Source organism: Hyperolius riggenbachi, chromosome 10 (assembly GCF_040937935.1).
Source record: "Hyperolius riggenbachi isolate aHypRig1 chromosome 10, aHypRig1.pri, whole genome shotgun sequence".
Lineage (NCBI taxonomy): Eukaryota > Metazoa > Chordata > Amphibia > Anura > Hyperoliidae > Hyperolius > Hyperolius riggenbachi.
This window is the reverse complement of record NC_090655.1, coordinates 195,665,354-195,690,041: the sequence shown is the minus strand read 5'-3', so window position 1 is coordinate 195,690,041 and position 24,688 is coordinate 195,665,354. Positions and strand designations below refer to the sequence as shown.

The window sequence follows — 24,688 nt, the reverse complement described above, 5'->3', positions numbered from 1 at the left end:
AAATCTCCCCCCTTCCCCCCTGGCCAGTCCTCCCCTGAGCCTAGAAAAGTGGTTGGTTAGTTAGTTTATTTTTAGTCAGCAGCCTGAGTGACAGGATATTTGTTTTGATGGTGATTTTATTTGACTTTCTTTTTTTGGACTGTGTAAATAGACCTGGTACAGAGAAATAACAAGCCAGAAAGAGCTGGTTCACGAATTGGCTGTGCAATGAGTGCTGTTTTGAACTTTGGGGCTCATCCCAGGGAGCCAAACCGCTTTACTACCTATGCCTGCCCTTTTGAACAGTCAACATGATTGAAACAAGGTTGTCACTTCTTTAAGAGCTAAATTTATCCTGTGATTCTAAAAAAAAGTGTTTCTAAACCACCAAGGCTGTCTTTATCAGGGTATAGCCAATTATGGAATATTGCCCGTCACTGCTAAGACCTAACTACAGGTGAGTATGTGCTGTCTGCCAAACAAAACAAGTAATTCATTTACAATTAGGCCACCAGGACAGTCTTAAAGGCAACACATTTGATTAAAAATTATGATTAAAATGTATGCATAAATTAACCAACCTCTCACCTCCCTGCCTTTGTCACAATCATTTCAGTTCCAAGACTATTGAATGTCTCCCAAAGTGCTGAGGTCTCCAGGCTGACCATAATATTCCGCAGAAGAGCATTCTTACATGACACATCATCTTGGGGAGGCCGAGGGACATCACAGAAAGATGAACTCCAGGGGCCAATGTCAGGGGATGCGAAGCACCCAGGATTAATGCCGTCTGCATCTGAAAAAATACATTTTGTTAGTTTTCCTTCATCTGTTCACTGTCCATTTATATATTTTAGGGGAAAAAACACTGAGCCATTTACATTGGTTTAGGTGTCTAAATAGTTTACTTAAAGAGACACTGAAGCAAAAAATAATAAATTATGATATAATGATTTGTTTATGTAGTACAGCTAAGAAATAAAACATTAGGCGCAGAGACATAAGTCTAATATTGTTTCCAGTACAGGAAGAGTTAAGAAACTCCAGTTGTTATCTATGCAAAAGAGCCATTGAGCTCCACGACTTTCAAAGTTGCAGAGAGCTCTGTCTTCTTAAGCTTGTTATCTCAACTGTCAGTCAACAGGTCAATAGTTCACTGGCCTGCTGTGTAAAATCACTTACAATGCTGAGTAGTGTGTAAACTGCAAATATTAGATAATGATGCAATGTTACAAAAAACACTATATCACTGAAAATAAAATTAATGAAACATCCCATTAATTGTTTCACCTTATATGTATTTTGAGCATTCAAAAAGCAAAAAGTTATTCCAATATAGAGCAAGAAAGAAAAATATTGAAATTAAATTAATTTCATGCTTACCAATAAACACTTTCTGTGGCCCTCTAGTCTGTGTCTCTGTTTTTGAAGGTATGCCACCACTTTTACTCCATTGTAAACCGCTTTTAACTATTTTGTGGTTTTTTTTCATTGCTATCCCTGTCAGTTTTAGGTATTAGCTTACCCATTTTAGGGATAAAAAAAAAACAATTTTGGGGGTGTATTCATAAGAGATAATTCATTAGGTTTTTTGAGTAATCCCTATTTAAAGCTACAGATATAGCTTGTTTGCAGTGATTACCTCTAAAGGTTGTGCACCAAATAGTTTTAGTGCTCTATCTTTTTTGTCTATGTAACTAGATTTTTTTTATTAATGTTGGAAATATTGTTTTCAATCAAAACAAAGTCAAACAAAGTCTGATCTTTGTGAAAGATAGAGTAAACAATGGTGATTACTACTTCCTTTTGTCAGTTTCAAGTAAAGGTAGCTACAAATGATACAATTAGCTGAACGATCAATTACAAACAATTATTTGCATGAACGATCGTAAATGATCGTTTGGGACGACTAAATGGACAAAAATCTCCTAACCAATCCGATCAGATTAATGAAATCCATCCGAATTTCAATCTGATGGGATTGGTTAGGAGATGTTTGTCCATCAGTGGTCCCAAACGATCATTTACCATCGTTCATACGAAGAATCATCCGTAATCGATCGTTTAGCAAATTTCATTAGTGGCCACCTTAAGGCAGTTTAACCTGTTCCCTATACTATATAACAAAATATTACCGCCACTTTAAATGTGAATGTTCCGCAAATGAATTGTATGGGCTGGTATAGTTATTAATTTGCTGCTATGGCTTGTTGCATTTTGCAAATACACTTTGCTCATTATCTGAAGGTTCTCATACATGGCAGATGACTGATAGGTGTGGTTTCAACCAAGTCACCAGATAATCTCATGTCTGTAAGGGTCCTTCAGATGGAGTGTCCTTTTGGCATGGTTGGCTTCAGTGTTGCTACTAGAGTGGTACAATGCAGTCCACTGTTTTTTACTGTCTTGGCTATGCAGTAGCATATTTGGATGAGAGAAGCCTGACCCTAACCTTCCCTTATTGAAATTCCCTACCCTGATGCCTAAGCTAAGCTTACTTCCTTTTTTAGCTTAAAATGTTCTCCATAATGGTGGGTCCCTTCCTAAAATATAGACCTGACATCCCCTCTTAAAAGGATACATGATCTGAACTGATCAGCCCTTCCCTTATGCTTTTATTGACCAGGAACCTAAATAATAAGCACAATTCCAGTAATTCAGCTTCAGAAACAGCACGCAATCTACTATTCCTGCACATAATCACCTCAGATGTACAGCAGAAAAGCTGAACGCTAACACCCAATCCACCACCACAATAAGAGTGCGGCAGTATTAGGGATCTCTTTCTTGTGCATCAGAAGACCTTGTCCTAACTTTGACCTTAAGACCTTTAAGAAAGTGCATGAGATAAAAACAAAACAAAACAAAAAACACATACTATAAGGAATTACACACTACAGAATAGATGTATACTATGTGAGCATTGCAAAATAGGGTGACAAATCACCACCTTAAACCAAAATATAAACGAAAATGTAAGTTTAAATGTAATGATACCTTAGCTTAGGGTATAACAGCTGAGGGCAGAGGATACATCATAAGACAGAAGAAGGAAAGGGATGAAATAATTGGATTTGCACTGTTTATATTTTTCACTTGTTCCCACAGAATTAAATTTCACATTTTCAGACCGTTCGTATTGGCGGGTCGTTTGTAAATGGGGTGTTTGTAAGTCAGGGACTACCTGTTCTCACTGCTGTGTATGCAGAGCCTGTATGCAATACTGGAAGTAAAATCTGTCATATATTTTCTGTGAGAACAATGATTCTATCAGCTGCCATGATAGGTGCAAAAAGGTAAGTGGTGGCAGGTGTCCTCCATGGGATTAAGAAGTTGACTTTGTGTTGAAAAAATTTGCTTTCAGTTATTTCACCCCTTGCTCTGGCACTCTCACATCCACCAATTACTGTAAATACAAATTCTTGCACAGCTCATGAAAGTTATCCTTGCATCACAAACTGAAATGTATTAACGTATAAGTGTCCCTTTCAGATAGTTTCTAACAGCAATCAATTTTACCATACAATTTTTTAAATATCTGTTCAAGTTAAGAATTGCAATACATTTTTCTGACTGATTGTAACATTTAAAAAATATAACCAATGTACCACACACCTATGTTCAATGTTTCCCCAATTATGATAAAAATGATTGGAAACTTTGAGAAAATTGCTTGGGTGTGTATATTAATAGATTGACAATCTAACACACACCATACAATCTTTAGAGAAATTAAAGAGAAATATCTGGCATTCCGGATAGATAAAAATCGAAAAAAAAACGGGAAATCCGATCAGATTTTTCAGTCGAATGAAAAAAAAGCTTTCGATTTTTTGGGGAGATCTGATCATTTTTATCGAATTGCTGTAAAATCGGATCATTTTATTGTATAGTGTGTGGCCACCTTTATAGTTTGGATTGCAGGCAGTCCTCTACTTACAAACAGGTCATTTAGCTGCTTTGCCTTTGAAAAGGCCGCCAGGGGCGGCGAAACATGTCAGGCGTTCAGTAGCTTTGGAGCCCCGCTTCCACCATCACCCCTGATCCACCATTGATCCTTTATGGCCGGCTTCATGGAAAATACATTTCAGGAGGACTGGTAACTATGCCGGAAAATACATATCAGGAGGACTGGTAACTATGCTGGGAACCATCTTATGGCTGCACCATTTATCTATATTGCAACTTTTGGCTATACATGCTTATGCTGACGCCATCACTGCATGAAACCTTGCCTGGAAGCTTGTGCATATGCTTTCGCTGTTTCCATCAACATATGAATTATTGCTTGGAAGTCTTGCATGTTATGCCTGCATTTGTTATGCTCATGGTCTACTTCATATGCTGGAACACTACATTGCCTTCATTATTAACAACTAGCTTATGAATGTCAGGTTTTCTGCATGCTGCTGCATCCAATGACAGATTAACTTTGCCACTAAGGAATCAATTCTCAATCTAATCTAAAGCCTGGTTGCGGCCACTTTCTGGATAACATCTTTTGTGGAGTGACCCCTGCGAGTGGGGGGCCAGTGCCATAAGGCATCAATGTATGCATATGCTCATGTTCCATAACTGCCTGTTTTCTCAGCGGAATTATTCCAGTCCTGTCTCCATCATGCTAGCACAAACATACACATGTGTTCTTTCTATGTGGCCTTTTTGATTTTTTGGCGTCAATTTTTGGATCAGTGGGGACTGCAGCCCCATCCTTTTGGGTCAGGGGGTGGTGTGGAGGGGTAGCTCCATTTTTGAATGGTGTCTGTATCGTTTTTAATGGGTTTTATGTATTTGTATCAGATATAGTAGTTAATTATCATGTTTACTTGATTGTCTAATAAAAAGTATTTTTTACATCTTCATGCACCAAAGAGCCAATTCTCTTCCTTGTTCTTTCAAATATATTTATGTTGGCATAGTGCATGAAGATTATCCTTGTTATACGAAATTGTATGATTGCCTCTGTCCTAATTGACCTCAGCCCCTTACCCAGAGTTATTGGTTTCGTACTTACAAACAGGTTCCGTTCCGGGAGATTGTTTGTAAGTTGAATATGTTTGTAAGTTGAGTCTTGTGTCTAGCATGGGGAAACTTGGATAAGTTACAGTATTTACTTTCAAACAACTCTGGATTTGGACATTTGGACATATAGTATAAAAAATGTTTTTTGGTTGCTTCTAATGTGCTTTTATAGTGTTTTAAATTACTTATATCAGTTTATACAATAACGTAACATTTATCAACAGAAATATGTAATAAACAGAATTGTACAATTTGTACATGAAGACCTGATACTGTTTTGTATCTCTGAAACATTGTAACACAAGTCATTTGTAAGTCGGGGACTGTCTGTGCTGCACTGGGGCTAATTTATCAAGAGAAGTGCTTAAAAGCAGAGTAGCGTGGAGCAGGCTTCGGCGGAAGATAAAACAAGGATTTTCACTGCTTGATGTGGACAACTGCGCTATTTTTGCACTACTTTTTCTTAGGCAGGGGACACACTTGACTGTTTTCGTGCGCATTTTCTGCACAGAGAAAATGTAACTGAGAACTCATGTTAGTCAATAGGGCTTGCTCACACTTAATGCGCTGTTCGTACGCAGAAAAAGAAACTGACATCCTGCAGGTTAATTCTGCACATTTTGTCAGTTTTCTCTATCGATTACATTAGCTCAGCTGCTGTGAATAAATGCACACTTTTTTCCTGCATGCAAACACACATTGGGCTTGATTCACTAAAGCGTGATAACTGCTATCACAACAGTTATCACGCCATCTGCCGAAGGTTTGCGCGCATACAGGATTACGATCGCGCGCAAACCTTTGTTAATACGCGATTGTACGCAAACCTTTGCACAAGGCAGATCGCGTGATGACTGTTGTGATAGCAGTTATCACACTTTAGTGAAACAAGCCCATTATCTGCAGAAAAGGCATGCAGAAAACTGAAAGACAATTCTGTCCCCAGCCTTATGCTGGGCATACACGGCTCGATTTTGCCGCTCGATTCCGCGCTCGATCGTTCTCCGCGCTAGATACTGCAGGTGATTCTCTTATCTTCCGCTTGTTTTTCTTATCTTTTCCCATTGTCCTCCATGCAGAATCAAGCGTGGAAACGATCGGGCGGGAGATCGGACATGTCGGAAATTATCTATCGAGCCATCTAAATGACTCAGAGTCGAGCTGTATATTCCCAACCTTACACAGTATTTGTCTTTTGTTAAATCTGCACCACTGACTTCGCTTGGCTTAAGTTATGTTCAACACTTAGTTCATTGCAATGCTATAGATTATGCATATTTCAAATCTGAAAAAACATAAACAAAATTAACTTCACTATAATGTGCCCTTGGAAATTACTCTGAAATATTGGAAACTGTAGATTGTGGTGTTCTGTAAAGGGCAAGCAGGATGCATGCGGTGTTTTTTAACCTTCTGCAGGATGCAGTGTAGCCTACAGGATTTGTAATGTAAGGATGCGGATGAGTACCAAAAAGTAGGTGGGAAAGTACTATCAAAACTGTTTCAAGTATTTTCTTGCTTTCGGGTGATTTAAAACGCATTTTATTACCAAGTTTGAAAATATCACTTAGGAGAAAACTAAGGAGAAAAAGTGAAATGCATTATGGGCCCTGACCTGCTGCATGCTTGTTCAGGGGCTATGGCTAAATGTATTCGAGGCAGAGGATCAGCGGGACAGCCTGGACACTGGCATTGCTTAGAGGTAAATAAATATGACAGCCTCCATATCCCTCTTACTTCAGTTGTCCTTTAAAGCATATATCTTGCTGGGTGAATTGTGAATCAGCGTTATTATTATTATAATTTTATATATAAAATGCTAATATCTTCCATAGCACTGTATATAGTTTCAAAGCAAGCAGTGAAGAGCATAGATCAGGACATCCAGAAATGAAAACACAAATACATACACGGTTGATGTGTGGTTCCAGACATCACCAATACTGGTACTTTTTTATAGGATAAGTTACAGCAGAATAAAAAACACTAGGAGGAGGTCCCTGCGCCTATGAACTTACAATCTATTTTGACACCTATGCGCCAATACGCAATTCACTTTTTCTCCTTGGAGATAATTTTTCAACTTCTATTTAAAATAACTTTCTAACTCTTTTCAACTGAAAAAGTAACAAAAAGTAAGTGAAAAAGTACTACCGAAATTATTTTGAGTATTTTATCACTTTCTAGCGGCTTAAAAGGCATTTTATTGACAAGTCTAAAAATATCACCTAGGAGAAAATTTAGGAGAAAAAGGTTAATTGCATATTGGCCATGATGTCTAATGGATGTTTTTCTGACAAATAGAAAGTAAAATAAAAACACATTTTGTGCATTTTACACCTTGTCCCTGCCTCAGTATTGAAGTCATAGAAATTCTGCCTCTTACCTGTTGAATTAGACTGATGCATCCTTAGTCTTGCGCTGAATCTTAATGTACTCCACAATATCCTGCGCTTCACTTGCTTTCTAGTAGTTTCTTAATGCTTAGCTTATCAGCATCTACATCCACTATCCTTGTCCAAAGTGCAGTTTCTACTCTTCCCCTTTTCCTCTCACTGCTTACCCCTGCTGTGACAACTGACACAACACAGGGGCTAATCAGGCCTTTTTAGAAATGCCTCAAAAGATTCTGCAGGAAGATGTTATGGACACAATCAATGGCTCATAATGAGATTATTGTCTTGGTGACAATGCAACAGTCATCACCTGCACATAAGTAAGAGCAGGAGACAGAGGTACTTGTGACAGGACCATACCCTGGAGTCCCAGCAGCAGTATGGAGCACAGACTGAGGGCAGGTGCTCTGCTGTCCTGCACTTTATGCTGCCTCATCCATCTTGTGGCTGCCACTGGATCCCACTTTGTAATAAGTTACATTTATCTTCTCCTGACAGGCCTGATTAATGAACGTAGCTTGCAGCAAAACAGATGAAGAAGGCAAAATCAAAACCATTGATCATAACTCTTGACTAAAATATTAAATCTAGTTGGAACTAAATGGCAATAAGTTTCATTTAAGCATTCAAATGAAGAAACTGCAAAAATATGCTCTTACAGTTATTTAGATACCACTTTCTGTACCTGCGCAGACAAAAATAGTTACTTGACATTGTGACTAAGCTTGCTTTACATAATAGTAGGTCACTAAGGGTTACAGATTTTAAAGTGAACTTAAAGTGAGAATGATATGGAGGCTTCCATATTTATTTCCTTTTAAAGTGGCCCTGAACTCTTGCACAAGACAAAAGGAAAGCATAGAGAAATACACCCTGTATGTATTTAGAGAGTTTAGCCTGTTTAATTCCTCCTCACCTGCGTCTAATCACAAGTTGTAATTTGATCTCTCCCCTGTGTCACATGACTGCCACAGCAGAGATGGCAGTTAAGCTCATTTGAAAGCACAGGATATTAACAAATTTCACAATATGTATGCTTCCATGAATCAGGAAGTAGAAACATTGCGGATTTATTTTAGGATTTGTACAAAGATTTTTTTTTTTGTTTAAAGGTTATTATGCTGTTGCGTATCTTTTAGAACAGAGAGGAAGTTCTGAGTTCAGGTCACTTTAAGCAATGCCAGTTGCATGGCTATCCTGCTGATCTTCTGCCTCTAATACTTTTAGCCATAGCCCCTGAACAAGCATGCAGCAGATCAGGTGTTTCTGCCAATATTGTCAGATCTGACAATATTAGCTGCTTGTTTTTAGTGTAATTCAGACACTACTGCAGCCAAATAGATCAGCAGGATAACAAGGCAACTGGTATTGTTTAAAAGGAAATAAATATGGCAGCATCCATATCACTCTCACCTCGAGTTCACATTAACCAGTGTAGCTGGCACTGCAGTTATCAATGATGAAGTCAGACTTTCTTAAAAACGCTCTCATTACACCACCTTCAGATAAGTAACAGTGCCATGTGTGAAGAATCATGACATTTATTTCATTTAAACCTTAATCAAAAGAAAATATCAAGATGCGGCTAAAGGGTACCTTAAGTCACAAAAAAGTCCCAGATCTTCTTACGTCCCCCACCCCATCCCTTTCCGGCACTGCGACCCTATGAATATATTCAATTAATGTTGAATATTGCTCTACCCTCTGTGTAAGAGCGCAAGTGCAAAACACAGCCTGTGCTGATGTATGAAGCCACCTGTAAATGGCTTTTTGCTCCATACACGAGCTGGTCTATGGTACTGTGGAGGGGCAAACCCTACTGGTGCCTGCACAGTGTGGACGTGATCATACATGGAGGGGAGCGCAGCCACATGCACAATATTTGACATTTAACACGGAACGTTGGATCAGCAGGGAAGCCAGGCAATGTCTATTGTTTACAAGGAAATAAATATGGCATAGCTCTCTCACTTCAGTTGTTCTTTAACCTCTTTGGCGGTGACCCCAAGCTAAGGTCAGGGCGGAAAACCGCAGCTCAGAGCGGTAACCCTGACCTGAACTCAGGGTAGCCGCCGGAGGCTCTATGCAGAGCAATGCACGCAGCAGGCGTTTCAACTCACCTCCCGAGGGATCCTGACGTCAGCTGCCATTCTTCTGCTCCTCCGAGGTTTTACTTCCCCCCTGGTGAGATTGCCGTCTATCGTCATGACAGCAATCTCACTTTAGGATTGCAGCACCACCCGGAGGACGGAGGGAAAACTGCAGCGCTGGAGCCCAGGGAGGTAAGTACTGGGGCTGCTTTGGACTCTCTGCTGGTATCATTTCTTTATGATTTTAGGGTCTAAAAGCACAAGAAAAAATTGTACCACTTTTAGACCCAAAAATCAGAAGGAATCATACCGCCAGGGAGGTTAAGCAGTTTTAGTTTCATTTTAAGAAATGGCAGACGTGGCATAAATCATTTCAGGCGACTTCTAAAAAAATAGCTTTCAAAGACTTGCTTCCTTTTGCCTTGGCAGGGAATTATACTAATTCAAAATGCATATAGTCATTTCAGATTAGAGTATTACGCGGATAGAGATGGCCCGAACTGTACACCCGGCGAATAGTTCAACAGTGGAACATATGGTGTGTTCGATTCACCCCCAATACATTATAATGGAGCCAAAAATTGACCCCTCACCACAGAGTCAGCAGACACATGGCAGCCAATCAGCAATCCTTCCAACCTGGACTCAGGGCCGGAGCTACCATAGGAAAAAATGGGCAATTGCCCCAGGGCCCCACAGCCTTTAGGGCCCCCCAAGGTGTCCCTCCCCATCTTAACTGTTGCTCCCCAGGGACTTTGCAGAGTCTGTTAAGTTGGGAGGTGATTGGGGAGGGTCAGCAGCCAGCTCAGGGGCCCAGGAGGGAAATTTGGCTGCAACAAAGGGCCTCTAATGACGCTTTTTGGTTGGGGATGTCTGTTCCAGGGCCCCAGGCTAATTTTGCCCTAGGGCCCAATTGTTACTTGAACCGGCCCTGTCTGGACCTCCCACACCTATCAGAAAGCCAGCGCAGCTGACATTTTACACTCTGACTGTGGCTGCTGTGAAGGAGACTAGGGGCAGAGCTGTACTGCTATTAGGGAAAGTGTTAGTTAGGCCTGTGTTCTGTGTCCCCAGTGGAGTTTCTTGCTGCTACAATACCAATTCACCCTCTATATAGTCCCAAGGGCCCTTCTAAAGGCTATGTTTTGATCTTGTGATATAGCTGTTCAGTGTGTCCACACAGTGCACTTTAGCTGTTGCAGACAGGTGCAGTCAGTGCTTAGTGCTACAGTGGTTAACCCTTCTAGGGGCTATTTTTCATTTTCTTGCTATTTTTATATTGCAGATTTGTTTGTCCAGTGCTAGTGCCAGTCCAGTGACCATAACCCAATCATCGTTCACCACCACTACTGGCATCTAGTATCCACTACTGCTCCTTGTATAAGAATCAGTGGTTTTTTTTGGTCACTTAACTGTCATTGAACTGCCTCAGCCCGACCATAGGGGCTGGAAAATCACGATCACCTGCACTCCCGCAAACGTGGACACAAGCATGGCAGCCACTACTCACCACTACACAAAGATTGCCGCTGAGAGGACGAAATTCATGTCCTGGAGGTGTCAACTACCAAAAACAATGATTTGTTCACCCGACATTATCACTAAAGCTCACCTGACTTTATCACTAAAGCGGTTGTTTGCGGTGTTAAATGCGGCATTTCGTCTGTCAGTGTGAACCGGGCCTAACCCTTACACTACCTTATCGCTGTGTACGCACGCCGGATGGTTTAAAGCACTTAATTCCACAAATTTAGGAACGTACTGCGATTTCTGCCCTTTAGAGATTAAAACACGACTCTGCATCAACTACATAATTTTTGGGTGGGACTTTTGCCATGGAACCCCCTTTCCGGCATGCCACGGTCCAGGTGTTAGACCCCTTGAAACAACTTTTTGTGGCCAGAAACAGTCCCTATAGGTTTTAAAATTCGTCTGGCCATTTAAAGGGACACTGTAGGGGGGTCAGGGGAAAATGAGTTGAACTTACTCGGGGCTTCTAATGGTCCCCCGCAGACATCCTGTGCCCGCATAGCCACTAACAGATGCTTTGGCCCCGCCTCCGGTTCACTTCTGGAATTTCAGACTTTAAAGTCTGAAAACCACTGCGCCTGCATTGCTGTGTCCTCACTCCCGCTGATGTCACCAGGAGCATACTGCGCAGGCCCAGTATGGTCTGTGTCTGTGCAGTACGCTCCTGGTGCCATCAGCGGGAGCGAGGACATGGCAACGCAGGCGCAGTGGTTTTCAGACTTTAAAGTCTGAAATTCCAGAAGTGCACCAGAGGCGGGGCCGGAGCATCGGTGAGTGGCTGCGCGGGCACAGGATGTCTGCGGGGGACTGTTAGAAGCCCCAGGTAAGTTCAACTCATTTTCCCCCGACCCCCCTACAGTATCCCTTTAAGTCTATGGCAGTTCGCAAACGTTTGCAGCAAATTCGCATTCGCGAACCAAAAATGTCATGTACGCAACATCACTATACTTGGATTAATGACTGTATGAGATAGGGCTTGGATAGAGAAGTACTGAGTACAGTGGGCTCAAAGAGACCAAAAAGCTATGTTAAAGGTAACCCAAGGTCAAAATATACTGTATGTTATCTACAGTGGGTTGCAAAAGTATTTGACCCCCTTGAAGTTTTCCACATTTTGTCACATTACTGCCACAAACATGCATCAATTTTATTGGAATTCCACGTGAAAGACCAATACAAAGTGGTGTACACAGGAGAAGTGGAACGAAAACCGTACATGATTCCAAACATTTTTTACAAATCAATAACTGCAAAGTGGGGTGTGCATAATTATTCGGCCCCCTGAGTCAATACTTTATAGAACCACCTTTTGCTGCAATTACAGCTGCCAGTCTTTTAGGGTATGTCTCTACCAGCTTTGCACATCTAGAGACTGAAATCCTTGCCCATTCTTCTTTGCAAAACAGCTCCAGCTCAGTCAGATTAGATGGACAGCGTTTGTGAACAGCAGTTTTCAGATCTTGCCAGATTCTCGATTGGATTTAGATCTGGACTTTGACTGGGCCATTCTAACACATAGATATGTTTTGTTTTAAACCATTCCATTGTTTCCCTGGCTTTATGCTTAGGGTCATTGTCCTGCTGGAAGGTGAACCTACGCCCCAGTCTTAAAGGGACTCTGAGCAGTGCAGAAACTATGGAAAGATGCATATCATTTTAAAGCTCTCTTTCTCCTCTTTCCAATGATATATAAATTGCTGCCCTACGCCTTTTAGTTTTCGCTATTTTTGCGATTGAAATTGCCGCGGCCGCAATTTCAATCGCGAAAATAAAGAAAACTAAAAGGCGTAGAGCGACGATTTAGGTGTCGCCAGAATGAGGAGAAAGAGAGCTTTAAAATGATATCCATCTTTCCATAGTTACTTGTATTACACAGGACGACACTTTCCCCAGTGTCAGCAGCTCCATTCAGCAGAAAAAGTCGCCCTGTGTAATACAATGTAACTATGGAAAGATGGATATCATTTTAAAGCTCTCTTTCTCCTCTTTCTGGCGACACCTAAATCGTCGCCCTACGCCTTTTAGTTTTCTTTATTTTCGCAATTGAAATCGCGGCCACGGCAATTTCAATCGCGAAAATAGCGAAAACTAAAAGGCGTAGGATGGCGGTTTATATATCATTGGAAAGAGGAGAAAGAGAGCTTTAAAATGATATGCATCTTTCCATAGTTTCTGCACTGCTCGGAGTCCCTTTAGGTCTTTTGCAGACTCCAAGAGGTTTTCTTCCAAGTTTGCCCTGTATTTGGCTCCATCCATCTTCCCATCAACTCTGACCAGCGTCCCTGTCCCTGCTGAAGAGATGCAGCCCCCGAGCATGATGCTGCCACCACCATATTTGACAGTGGGGATGGTGTGTTCAGAGTCATGTGCAGTGTTAGTTTTCCGCCACACACAGCGTTTTGCATTTTGGCCAAAAAGTTCCATTGTATGTTGGTTAAGCATGTCATTTTCAAACAAAAATTATGTTCGGTCATGTGTGTACTGGAAAAAAATATCCAAGAACATCTGCATGTGGCAAAAATAAGTGAATGCTGAGGATTATCAGATTGTAAGACTGCAAGGGCAGGGCCCTCTCGCCCTTTGGTGTCTTGGAATGTGTTATTCATTTTGTCTGTCATACATATTTTGTATCTTGCAATCTGTTGTACATTTTATTCATCGTCTTACATATGTCACTGTAATAACAAATTCTGTATTTTAAACCAGCCTCTATATTTGGTGTATTTCATTGTATGCATTATTGGGTGCATATTATATCGGCGCCGAACTGAGTTAAATACTATTACCGCTACACGGGGCGCGCATCATACCATTGCTGCTACAACGGCGCCCAGTTTCGGTGCTCGGCTCCGCGTAGCGAAATGAACTGATCCATGTATTATTATGTAGGTTTCTTATGAGAAAATAAATTTGGTTGCAGCGATATTTCTAAATAATAATAACTGCAGCAAGGAGAATACTGTGGCAGCTCCCAGTCACATTCAATTCAAACACACTAAAACATAAAATGACTCCTGCGCTAAAATAGTGAATAAACTTAAATTTTTAATAAAATGTAAAATACCATTCAACCACGCATCTCACATCAACATGCCAATCATAAAACTCCTTGAATGCGCCTGAATGACCACAGTCATATGTTCATATGCAAATCCTTCATGAGCGGAAAAATAAATACAAATGATGAAAATGTATGCATTTGCTTGATGTCAAAACCATAGCAAAAAATGGGGTTTGTAAATTCATATGAGTTGAAGAGCTTAAAAATAGATCAAAAAGAGTTTCCACATTACGCACAGACTACCGTCCACTTATCCTCTTATGCAAAGGTTTTGCATTTGGTTCAAACCACTGTCGTATTAGAGCCTGTTTGCTATTAACACTGCTGCGCTGTCCAGCTGTAGTAAAGGATTAGAAGGAGAGCGGACTCCAGGATTACAAGGAGAGCGGACTCCAGGATTACAAGGAGAGCGGACTCCAGGATTACAAGGAGAGCGGACTCCAGGATTACAAGGAGAGCGGACTCCAGGATTACAAGGAGAGCGGACTCCAGGATTACAAGGAGAGCGGACTCCAGGATTACAAGGAGAGCGGACTCCAGGATTAGAAGGAGAGCGGATTAGAAGGAGAGCGGACTCCAGGATTAGAAGGAGAGCGGACTCCTTCCAAATCCTCTACTACAGCTGGACAGCACAGAAGTGTTAAAGTTTGAGTAAACAATGGGATTACACCAAATACTGAAAGTATCATTAATTTACAAAAACATAACCAAATATAATAGGATTCACAAATCAAATCTGGGCCTGGACAGCATCAGCATGGAGTTTGTATGCTCTCCCCATGTTTCTGTGGGTTTCCTTCCACATCTTGAAAACATACATATGAATTCTGAAATCTATTGGAAATTTGTGTGCAGTGTGTTGTGTGTGTGAAGAGATGCATCAGATGATCGAATCTGCTGGCCATCTGCCAATGTATGGGCACCTTTTGGGCCCTTTTCCACCAGAGGCAATTGCGATGCTGAATCGCAAAAGCGCAAATCGCTAGCGATTTTATAATCGCTAGGGTTTGCTGAACAACATAGTAATCACAGTAGGTCATTTCCACAACCGCGATTCGTTTTTTTACTAAAGGCGATCGTGCCGCGGAGCGATTTTTGCCGTGATTTTGCTATGCTACACAGTGCATAGCAAAACCGCAATCGCCGGGAAAAATTAGGACTTTGCTGAATCACAATCACTAGTATTTAGCGCAAACACTAGCGATTGCTAGTGGAAAAGGGCCCAAGTGACATAACTATATGCACTATGTAAAAGCGCTTTGGAAAATGTCACCACTATATAAATACACAATAGTAAAAATAATTTGGGGACCCACAGGCACTGGCCCCTTAAAGGGAATCTGAGATGGGGGGATTTTTTAAAAATTATACATACCTGATGCTTCCTCCAGGCGGATCGCTCCCCCAACGTCCTCCTGCGGTGCCTGGATCCGCCACCAAGCCCTTTGGTCTGGGACATACTGCTTATCCAGGGCCCGGCCGCGCGCCCCCATTGCGCTCCTGCAGCCGGAAGCGGTATACGCTTGTGCAGTAGTACTGCGAAGTCACAGCATGCAACTAGTGAGCACGCAAGGCCGGACTGTGCCTGGGTCCAATTGGCCCCGACTGAAGGACTTTCCGGGCTGAATTGTAGATGATCCAGGCAGTGCAAGAGGGCAGGGAGCAATTAGCCTAGAGGGGGCTGGAGGAAGCATCAGGTATGTATAATTTTTTCAAATCCCTCATCTCAGGTGCACTTTAACCTCCTTGGCGGTAATCCCGAGCTGAGCTCGGGGTATGACGCCGCGGAGGATTTCTCAGGCCCTGGTGGGCCGATTTAGATATTTTTATACACGCAGCTAGCACTTTGCTAGCTGCGTGTCTTACCTGACCGCCGCTACCCGCCGCGATACAGGCCCCCCCCACATACCCCTTGCGCAGCCTGGCCAATCGCCGCCAGGCTGCGCTATGGGGTGGATTGGGACTCCCTGTGACGTCATAACGTCGATAACGTCACTCTGTTTGTCGTCATGGCGACGGGGGAAGCCCTAAAGGAAATCCGGTTCAAAACGGGATTTCTGGATGGGCTTGATCGCCGGCGGCATCGGAGGGTTGGGAGGGACGCCGCAGGGAGGGGGGAATCATGTAGCTAGCGATAGGCTAGCTACATGATAAAAATAAAAGTTAAAAAAACCACCCGCTGCCGCACATCAATTGACCGTACAATGCCATACAATGCACACAAATTTGAATCGATTTCTGGGAAAACAATGAACTAAGTTCATGTGTAATGGTGCAGATGCCACTTCACTTTTTCTCCAACTTCAGTCACTTAACATTAAGTACATGAACTACAACAGATCTTGTTAAAAATAGTAATTGTGAATCACTTTTATTTAGCAGAATTACTCATGGAGATGTTTCCTGTTTAAGGATTGGTTTTAAACAATGATTGCATGTGAGGCCCATATTCCTTTTATTATAACATACAGGCAAGTTGTTGCCAGTAGTAGACCACAGAGATCAGTTCATATCAAATATATAATATCTGTACAAGTGTGAATAACTGTTCCAGCAGGTCCTTGTGTTACTTCCTTCTCCTCTGTTCTCCCCGCATGTCCTTCTTCATTCTACCATCCACTACTCTGAACTGTCCTTTGATTCCTGCAGGGCGGCGCACTTTCTTTCCAACACCTTTCTTGGCTACCACGTATGTCACTTGACGCTTTTCTTTCCCGAGGCCGGCTTTCTTATATATACTGAGGATGTAAACACAAATATATCAATAACACTGCAGTACAGCTTAATTGTCAAACTAAGCAACAGACTCGTTTCCAATTAATCTATAAGGACAGAGAAACAGGAGTACCACTGCTGAATAGTTTTTATGTTGCAATATCTCACGCTGTCATAGTCATCTCGGCTTCATCACCACGTAGTGAGTAACTACAATGGAATAAATGTGCAGACAGTGAAGCAGTGTTTTTTGGTTGTTTTTAATGTGCTTTTAATTTGTTTTAACCCTTTAGCAGCCAGTTTATTTAGAGGCTCGCAAGTGCTCCAGGCCAACTTATTTTAGCACATTAGTTCTTTGTTACTTTTCCCTTTTACTAATTGTCACTGCTGTAATGTGTATGTATGGCCACTTGTCACTAGGGGGCAGTGTGAGACAATAACAGAGGACGTCTGCTTTCAGTTCTATATTTTCTGCTAGCAGAGAGAGAGATCAAAGCATTCCAAGAATTTACAGCACAAAAGTTCTGCCGCCGGAGGTCAAAAGCAGCGCACTTATCTCAACTGAGATAATTCCTTTGAAGCGGCTAATGGGTTCTAACAACAGTTTATACAATACTGTAACATTAAAAATATGCAATTACAAAAACAGTACTATATATTTTGTACATGGAGATGACCTTGTTTGTATGTATGAAATGGCGTAACTCGCGTCATTTTTGTAAGTAGGGGGCTGTCTGTACTTGATGTTATACTGTGATTATTTCAATTATATATAGACTTCACAAGATTTGCAAATACTGTAGCCACATTCTGATTTTATTAAGTTTTAAACATTGTTCCAACACCTTGGAAGTTGAGTTCTATGTGCAATAATGGCTGGAAAGCCAGGAGCAGTGGAAATTATTGGATAGTGTCCGAAACACATAGAAATAATTATACAATTGCATTACACCGATGAGAAAAGATACATTTTTTCACTAAATGTTATAAAGTTAACTACGGGTTTTGTTAGATCAAGCTATTTATTTCTACAAAAACAAAGTGTCCAAGCAGGATACTGGATGCTTCAATTTGCAGGTTCAGTAATATATCAACTTGATCCAGGTGACAGCAATGCCCATGCTGAAGCAATAAAGCTATGATACAATAGTCTGGGTTCCAAATGTAAAACACACCATCATAAGGGCTGCTCCCCAAACACTAGAATGCAAACATAGAAAGAAAAAAAGAGAGAGTGCCTCCAATAGTGTAATATTTATTTGAACCATTAAAAAGTGCGTCAAGAAACACTAAACGTGGCCATACATTAATCCATATGCCACCAGATCAACCATTGGATAGACCCTTCTCTGACCGAGTCTGATCAGAGAGGTATCTATTGCCTGCCCACACACTGCACTATGATTTTAGATACATTCCAGCACAAGGGCAGGACACATATACACTTGGAGGGATACCGGCCACTGATCTGTTGGTAGTCGTGATATCGATATCACCGCACATCCTATAAAGCCCTTGCGGCTGAGATTTTCCAGCATTCCTTGCAACCGATTTTGGCTGGAAATGGATCGAAAGATTGATCAGGTGGCCAAGTTGCTGCATCAATTCTCCTCCTATCTACTAAAATTATTGGATCAAAAGATTGATCAGCCTACAAAATCGAGTGATGTATGGGCACCCTTATAAGATTTGTGAAATCTAGTGCATATATTGAGATCAGATGAGGACCTTCTGATCGGACTGAGTGCCATGGTCACCTAGTTGTCCTGCACATTGACAAAAGTCACCAGGCGGTTTTCAATCACCACAGTTCCATCCACCTAATGACTCCACGCGTTTTGGAGGGCTCCTCCTTCGTCAGGTTCTTCCTCCGCCCTTCTAAGTGTTTATATATGCACTTTTTAATGGTTCAAATAAATATTTACCGAACACTGTGATCAAGTGTCACTCTTTGCATACGCAACAGCTGTTCGGTGGCGTTGCTCCAGTCTCCCACCTGTCTGGGGACCTCCAACTTAGGACAGCTTTATATATGACTCTATGTTAACTTTGAAGAATAAACACGCTTGGAAACGCAGGTTGATGCACCCGCTTCCTCTGCACTCCTGCAGATATATATTACACCATCGGAGGTGAGCTCTCTTTTCCTTTTGTTGACAAGCTGTTTGTTTAGATGAGATAAGCGGCTGCAGAGTATAGCCGAGTCAGAATGTATAAATTTCTACTTGGTTTAGAAGACACTTACCCTCGTAGTTGAGCTGCTTTTTCCTTCTCGGAGATGTCTATAGTGTTTACCACTGCTTCTGCCTTTCTTTTTGCTTGTTCCATCTTTTTTAGCATCTAAAGAAGTGATAATACAATAATGATAAACAGATCAATTCAAACAAATTGAGTGATGTAAGGGGAGAATTCCAACTTATCTCGAAACAAACAAAAAAAGACAAGGAAAACCAACAGCCAATATAGTCTGTAAAGAGCTCTAAAGTGAATGTAGCAAATTATGACAGGTGCTAAAAAACTTAGGTGGCCACAAATGCAAGTACTCCGAGGGTGGACAAGCAACAAGAACATGGCCTCAACTGAGTGGCACTGGCCTTTCTTCAAGGTAGGCACGCTCCAAAAATTAGACAATGTAAATAATAAAATTAAACTTCCCAACAGTAGAAGTAATATGGAGACAAACTGAAGTAAAACCCACATTGTGATATACCAGTTTAAAAGTGGCCAACTAATGGGCTATAATGTTTATTCAGCACTAGACATGTTTCAGTGGACTTCTTCAGGACAAGAGCTTTGTCTTATTAGTGAATCCTTGAGCTGTATAAACTTGGCCTTTCTAAAATTCCTATTTTTAGCTGTACCCTTACTTAAAGGGACACTGTAGGGGGGTCAGGGGAAAATGAGTTGAAGTTACCCAGGGATTCTAATGGTCCCCCACAGGCATCCTGTGCCTGCGCAGCCACTCCCCAATGCTCTGGCCCGCCTCTGGTTCACTTCTGGAATTTCAGACTTTAACCACTTAAGCCCACAGGGTTAACATTTTTTTGCATCTGAGCAACTTTCACCTCCCATTCATTTGCTAATAACTTTATCACTACTCGGCACAATGAATGGATCTATATCTTGTTTTTTTTCGCCATCAATTAGGCTTTCTGTGGGTGATACATTTTGCTGAGAATTAATTTACTGTAAATCCATTTTAACAGGAATATTAAGAAAGAAATGGAAAAAAATCATTATTCCTCAGCTTTTGGCCATTATAGTTTGAAATTAATACATGCTACCATAATTAAAACCTATGTACTTTATTTACCAATTTGTCCCGCTTATTACACCATTTAAATTATGTCCCTATCACAATGTATGGCGCCGATATTCAATTTGGAAATAAAGGTGGATTTTTTCAATTTGCGTCCATCACTATTTAGAAGCCCATAATTTAATAAATCATATTGATATACTCCTTTGACATGCATATTTAAAAAGTTCAGACCCTTAGGTAACTATTTATGTTTTTTTGTTTATTTTTATTATTGTAATTTTTTTTTTTTAATTTAAACTTGTATGTGGGTATTTTTTGGTGTGGGAGGTAAACAGGGGTTTTTTAATGTATTAAAATGTGTTTATTTAACACAAAGTGTGTTTTTGGTGTAATTTGCTATTTGGCCACCAGATGGCCAAAGTAAAAAAGTCCTGGGAGCGATCGATCTCGCTCCCAGGCAGAAGAAAGGAGATCAGAGCTCAGAAAAGCCGCAGCGTCTGAAGACGCACTGTAGCGTGGATCGGAGGGGTTGGCCCTAGAGCTGCGCAGCCGCACTCGCGGCAATGCGGACTGCGCAGCCGCGGCCAGCTCCGGCGGCCATCTTGGGAGCGGCAGGAGAGCCCGACCCGGCCTGTGGGGTCGCCAGCGGCACAGGGGGCGCTTTCAGGAGGGGGACCCGGTAGAAGTGCACGGAGGGCGCGGACGGCGTCCTCCGTGCATTTAGACATCTTGCAGGTACTTCACTTATTTAACGCATTTGGCCTCGTAAGTCCTTTAAGGCAGTTATGAAAATACTAAATTCCTCACCCTTCTCCGCTTTCTGGCTTTTGCTTCAGCCACTTTCTTAATTGGTCGAGCATTGAGTTCTTTCTGTCTCTGGCGATATTCCTCCATAGTCTGCCGGTCCACAGGAAGCTGAACAATCCGATGCTTGCTTTCCTCAGAAAGAAACCAGTCAGGCAGGCCTTCTTCATCATTATAGGAGCGCCTGGGACAGGGTTGGAAAATGAAAGAAACAGGCACATTATAAATAAAGGAAAGGTGTCTGTCTAACTTGTCAAATACAATAAATGCGGTTATTATCTTCCTTTCCTATAAGAAAACACACATTTGTGTGCATGAAAATAAAATTGCAGTTCTGACAGATTTTGATCAGATATCTGCCAGCATTAAAGTGACTCTGTAACAAAAATTACAACGTTTTTTCTACCATCCTACAAGTTCCTAAACCTATTCTAATCTGTTCTGGCTCACTGCAGCACTTTGTACTATCACAGTCTCTGTAATAAATCAATGTATCTTTCCCTTGTCAGACTTGTCGGCCTGTGTCTGGAAGGCTGCCAACTCTTCCGTGCTGGTCTGTTCCTCTATGCACACTCCAGTGTGTGTTTTATTTACATAAGCCAGCAGCTTCTCTGCTATCTTATCAGTGATAGAAGAGAGCTGGATAAAAATCCTCCTCTGTTAGGCTGTGAAAGTAGCTGGCTGATACATACTGAGGAATTACAAACACAGGCACATAAGGCACATGCAGAGCTGTCTGCAGGAAGCCTGTAATGTTCAGTGCATGAGAGAAGAAGGGGACAGAAGGTAAACACACAAATGATATTTTGAGATTCAAAAGGAAAGCTGTATACAGCCTGCTTGTGTGTGGATGTATTTTCTATGTGTGGACATACTGTACATCAACCTACTTCCTGTTTTGGTGGCCATTTTGTTTGTTTATAAACAAACTTTTTAAAACTGTTTTTGACTACTTTTAATGCGGCGGGGAGCGGCAAAATTGTGACAGAGGGTAATAGGAGATGTCCCCTAACACACTGGTATGTTTACTTTTGTGCGATTTTACCAATACAGATTCAAGTGGTTAATTCATTTGATCAACATTTAATCTAAGTTAACGCAGAAGTGAGGAATACATTGAGGGTTTTTGTGACTTTTTCTCACCAACACATGGCAGCAGACTGGCATGATCGAAGATAGAATTCCATCTCCCATAATGCAGTCAGAGCAAGTTTTCAAGTTTTTGCTGGTTTGGGTTAACTATGGTTTTTCTTCTGATTCAGTGAGAAAATTGACTAGACATAGCGCTTTTAAAGTGGAGATGAATTCTAGCACAGGACACAAGGAAAACATAAAAGAAATGCACCCTGTATGTATTTAAAGAGTTTAGCCTGTGTAATTCCCCCTCATTTGTGTCTAATCACTAGTTGTCACCTGTGTCGCATGACTGCCTATGGCAGAGAAGCCCATTTGAAAGCACAGGCTGTAAACAATAGGTCTGCTTCCATGAATCAGGAAGTATAAACTTTGCAGATTTATTTTAGGATTTGTATCAGCTGTAACAAAGAAATGTTTTTTTTTCGTTTAAAGGTTATGCTGTTGTGTATCTTTTAGAGCAGAGAGGAGTTCTAAGTTCAGGTCCACTTTAAATATAGTTAGAAGCTTAACATCTAAATCTCAGTAAGTAACGCTGCCTGTTGTCACACGCAGGGGCTGCACTTTTACCAAACAAGCTGCCATTGTCATATGAGAATCTGACTATAAACTCAACCTCTAACTCCGTCCTCTTTCCCAACCTAAAAGCTCCCCAGCCTTGGTGCTGCTGCAAAAGAAGGAAGGGGGGGGGGGGGGGGGAACGGTAACAACATCTTCAGGAATTTGGTAGAAAATGTAGCTTAGATGGGAGGGTTGTGACAGACAGGGTTGGACAGAGGTGTGACAGAGTGGTATGGCATGGGCGAATTGGGGTGTGGCTGGACAGGAAACAAGTCATACACTAGGACTAGCTTCATTTGTGGCATTAACCTCCACCACGGCTATGTGGTGGGGGCTGGGGGGTTGGGCTGGCAGCAGTATGATAACGAAGAGAAGCAAACTGTTGCTTCCACTACGAGCTTGAAACCCAAAAACTGTTTGCACCTAACAAAAAAAAGAAGATGGTTCCATGATCCTCCAGGTCTAGTAGCTTAGAATGTGATTGGAACAGCTAGATTCTGGCTAAGGAAAACTTGTCCCGACACCTAATATTTACCTCCTATCAAAAAACTGAGGAACCACCATTTTGTCTTAGTGCCTCCTGCAGGCAGGGCATTTCCCCATGTCAGTCAAAATAAGCAATGAATGTAAGGCATAACAGAAAATGTATCTTTTAGAAGTGTCCACGGTGGAAAGTGTACAAAAATATCTAATTTTAGAGTAAGGGCCGGTTCACAGAGTTAAAAAAACCAGTCCGCTCCCGGATCGGAACGAAATGGATCCAATGTTAACCGATGGATCCGTTCACATCAGTCTGTTCAAATGGATCCATTCCGCACGATACGCTGAACAGACCGCAAGTTTTCTGCTGCACCAATTTTTCCGGACTGCTGATCCCAGCAGAACAGAAACGGAAGCTGAAGCCTCGCATTGAAGGCAATGAGAGAACAGAATGCTTTTTCACACTAGTGAAGAAACGGACTGTTAATAGAAAAATACACTTTGTGGGTTGAAGCCTGGGGGGGATGTGGGGAAAAGGAACGGAAGCAGTGGAAGTGAAACGGAGTGAAAATGGAGCTGATCGACTGGTGTGTAGATCCGTTTTCACGGATCCGTTTGCTACTTCAAAACAAGTGTGAACCGGGCCATAAAGATAGCATTCTTCTACCAAAAATCTTCAAAGTTCCACTTCAATAAGTACATGACAACAACACTCACTTATTAAACGAGTTGTCGATCAGATCTCTGGTTGCTTTCTTCGAAGTGGCAATGACAGTTCCAATAGCCAGGCCTTGTGGATCCAAAACACGAGATCGTTTGACTGCAAAAGCAAAAACTTGAGATCAACAGTCAAATACAACAAAATAGACTATCAGATCCTAACTACATTACATGGAAAATATCCCCAAATATTCCAATGTCCTTAAAGATACCACATTCAAGCTACTATTTTGATGGTAATATACCTCTGTTAGACTGCAAAAATTCTACCCCACTGCCTCCACACAGTGCTATAGAGGTTGTAGTAATATTGGTTCTTTAGTTCATACATTCTGGGAATGTCCTATGGCCTCTAAGTTCTGGGCTGACTGACAAGTCGTGTTTGAAGCGTCTTTCAGGTTTCGATTTCCTTGACTGATGCCCAGGCTCCTCTATATCTCCCAAATGGTGATGTTCCAGAGGCTTTTCACACAATGTATAGATGCATGCTGCTTTCTGCTCACGGATACATTGCCTTTAAATGGAAAGACACCCCTGCTGGACGTCCAGTTAAAGATAAATAAGGCTTCATATTATGCTTCAAGAGTAACTGTTAGGCATAAAATACTAAATTAATTCTCTACTGCAGGCTATTAAATTGATAAAAAGGATGCTAACCAGGCAATTCAAAAGTTTGAAACCAATCTTACTTTTTTTTTTCCAAATGAGCTTTTCTCTCCCCATGCCCCAAGCTCTAACAAGGTACGCAGAAGAAAAAGAGAAGTGACATGCATGCTGGATCAGCCTGATTGGCTGAAGCATCTGTCACTCACCTCTCTTCTCTCTCATTGGCCGCCTGGTCTCCCCTTATCTGTGTGGTCGCAGCAGCAGTGAGGGGGGCCCAGAGGCTTTCTCCAGTCACTGGCCTCGGCCCCCCTCCTCCAGTGTCATGTCC

At 41.6% G+C, this 24,688-nt stretch overlaps 1 protein-coding gene across 1 annotated transcript in view; it reads right to left on the bottom strand.

The window, feature by feature from the left end:
• Nucleotides 1-16,420: 16,420 nt before the first annotated feature.
• The window catches only part of FTSJ3 (FtsJ RNA 2'-O-methyltransferase 3), a 58,732-nt gene continuing 50,464 nt past the window's right edge, over nucleotides 16,421-24,688 (bottom strand). The window contains exons 19-22 of the mRNA XM_068255548.1: nucleotides 23,752-23,854; nucleotides 20,863-21,043; nucleotides 19,039-19,133; nucleotides 16,421-16,816 (exon numbers count right to left, since the gene is read on the bottom strand). Of these exons, the coding sequence (XP_068111649.1) occupies nucleotides 16,645-16,816; nucleotides 19,039-19,133; nucleotides 20,863-21,043; nucleotides 23,752-23,854 (551 nt within the window). The 3' untranslated portion in view covers nucleotides 16,421-16,644. The remainder of the gene's footprint in view (nucleotides 16,817-19,038; nucleotides 19,134-20,862; nucleotides 21,044-23,751; nucleotides 23,855-24,688) is intronic.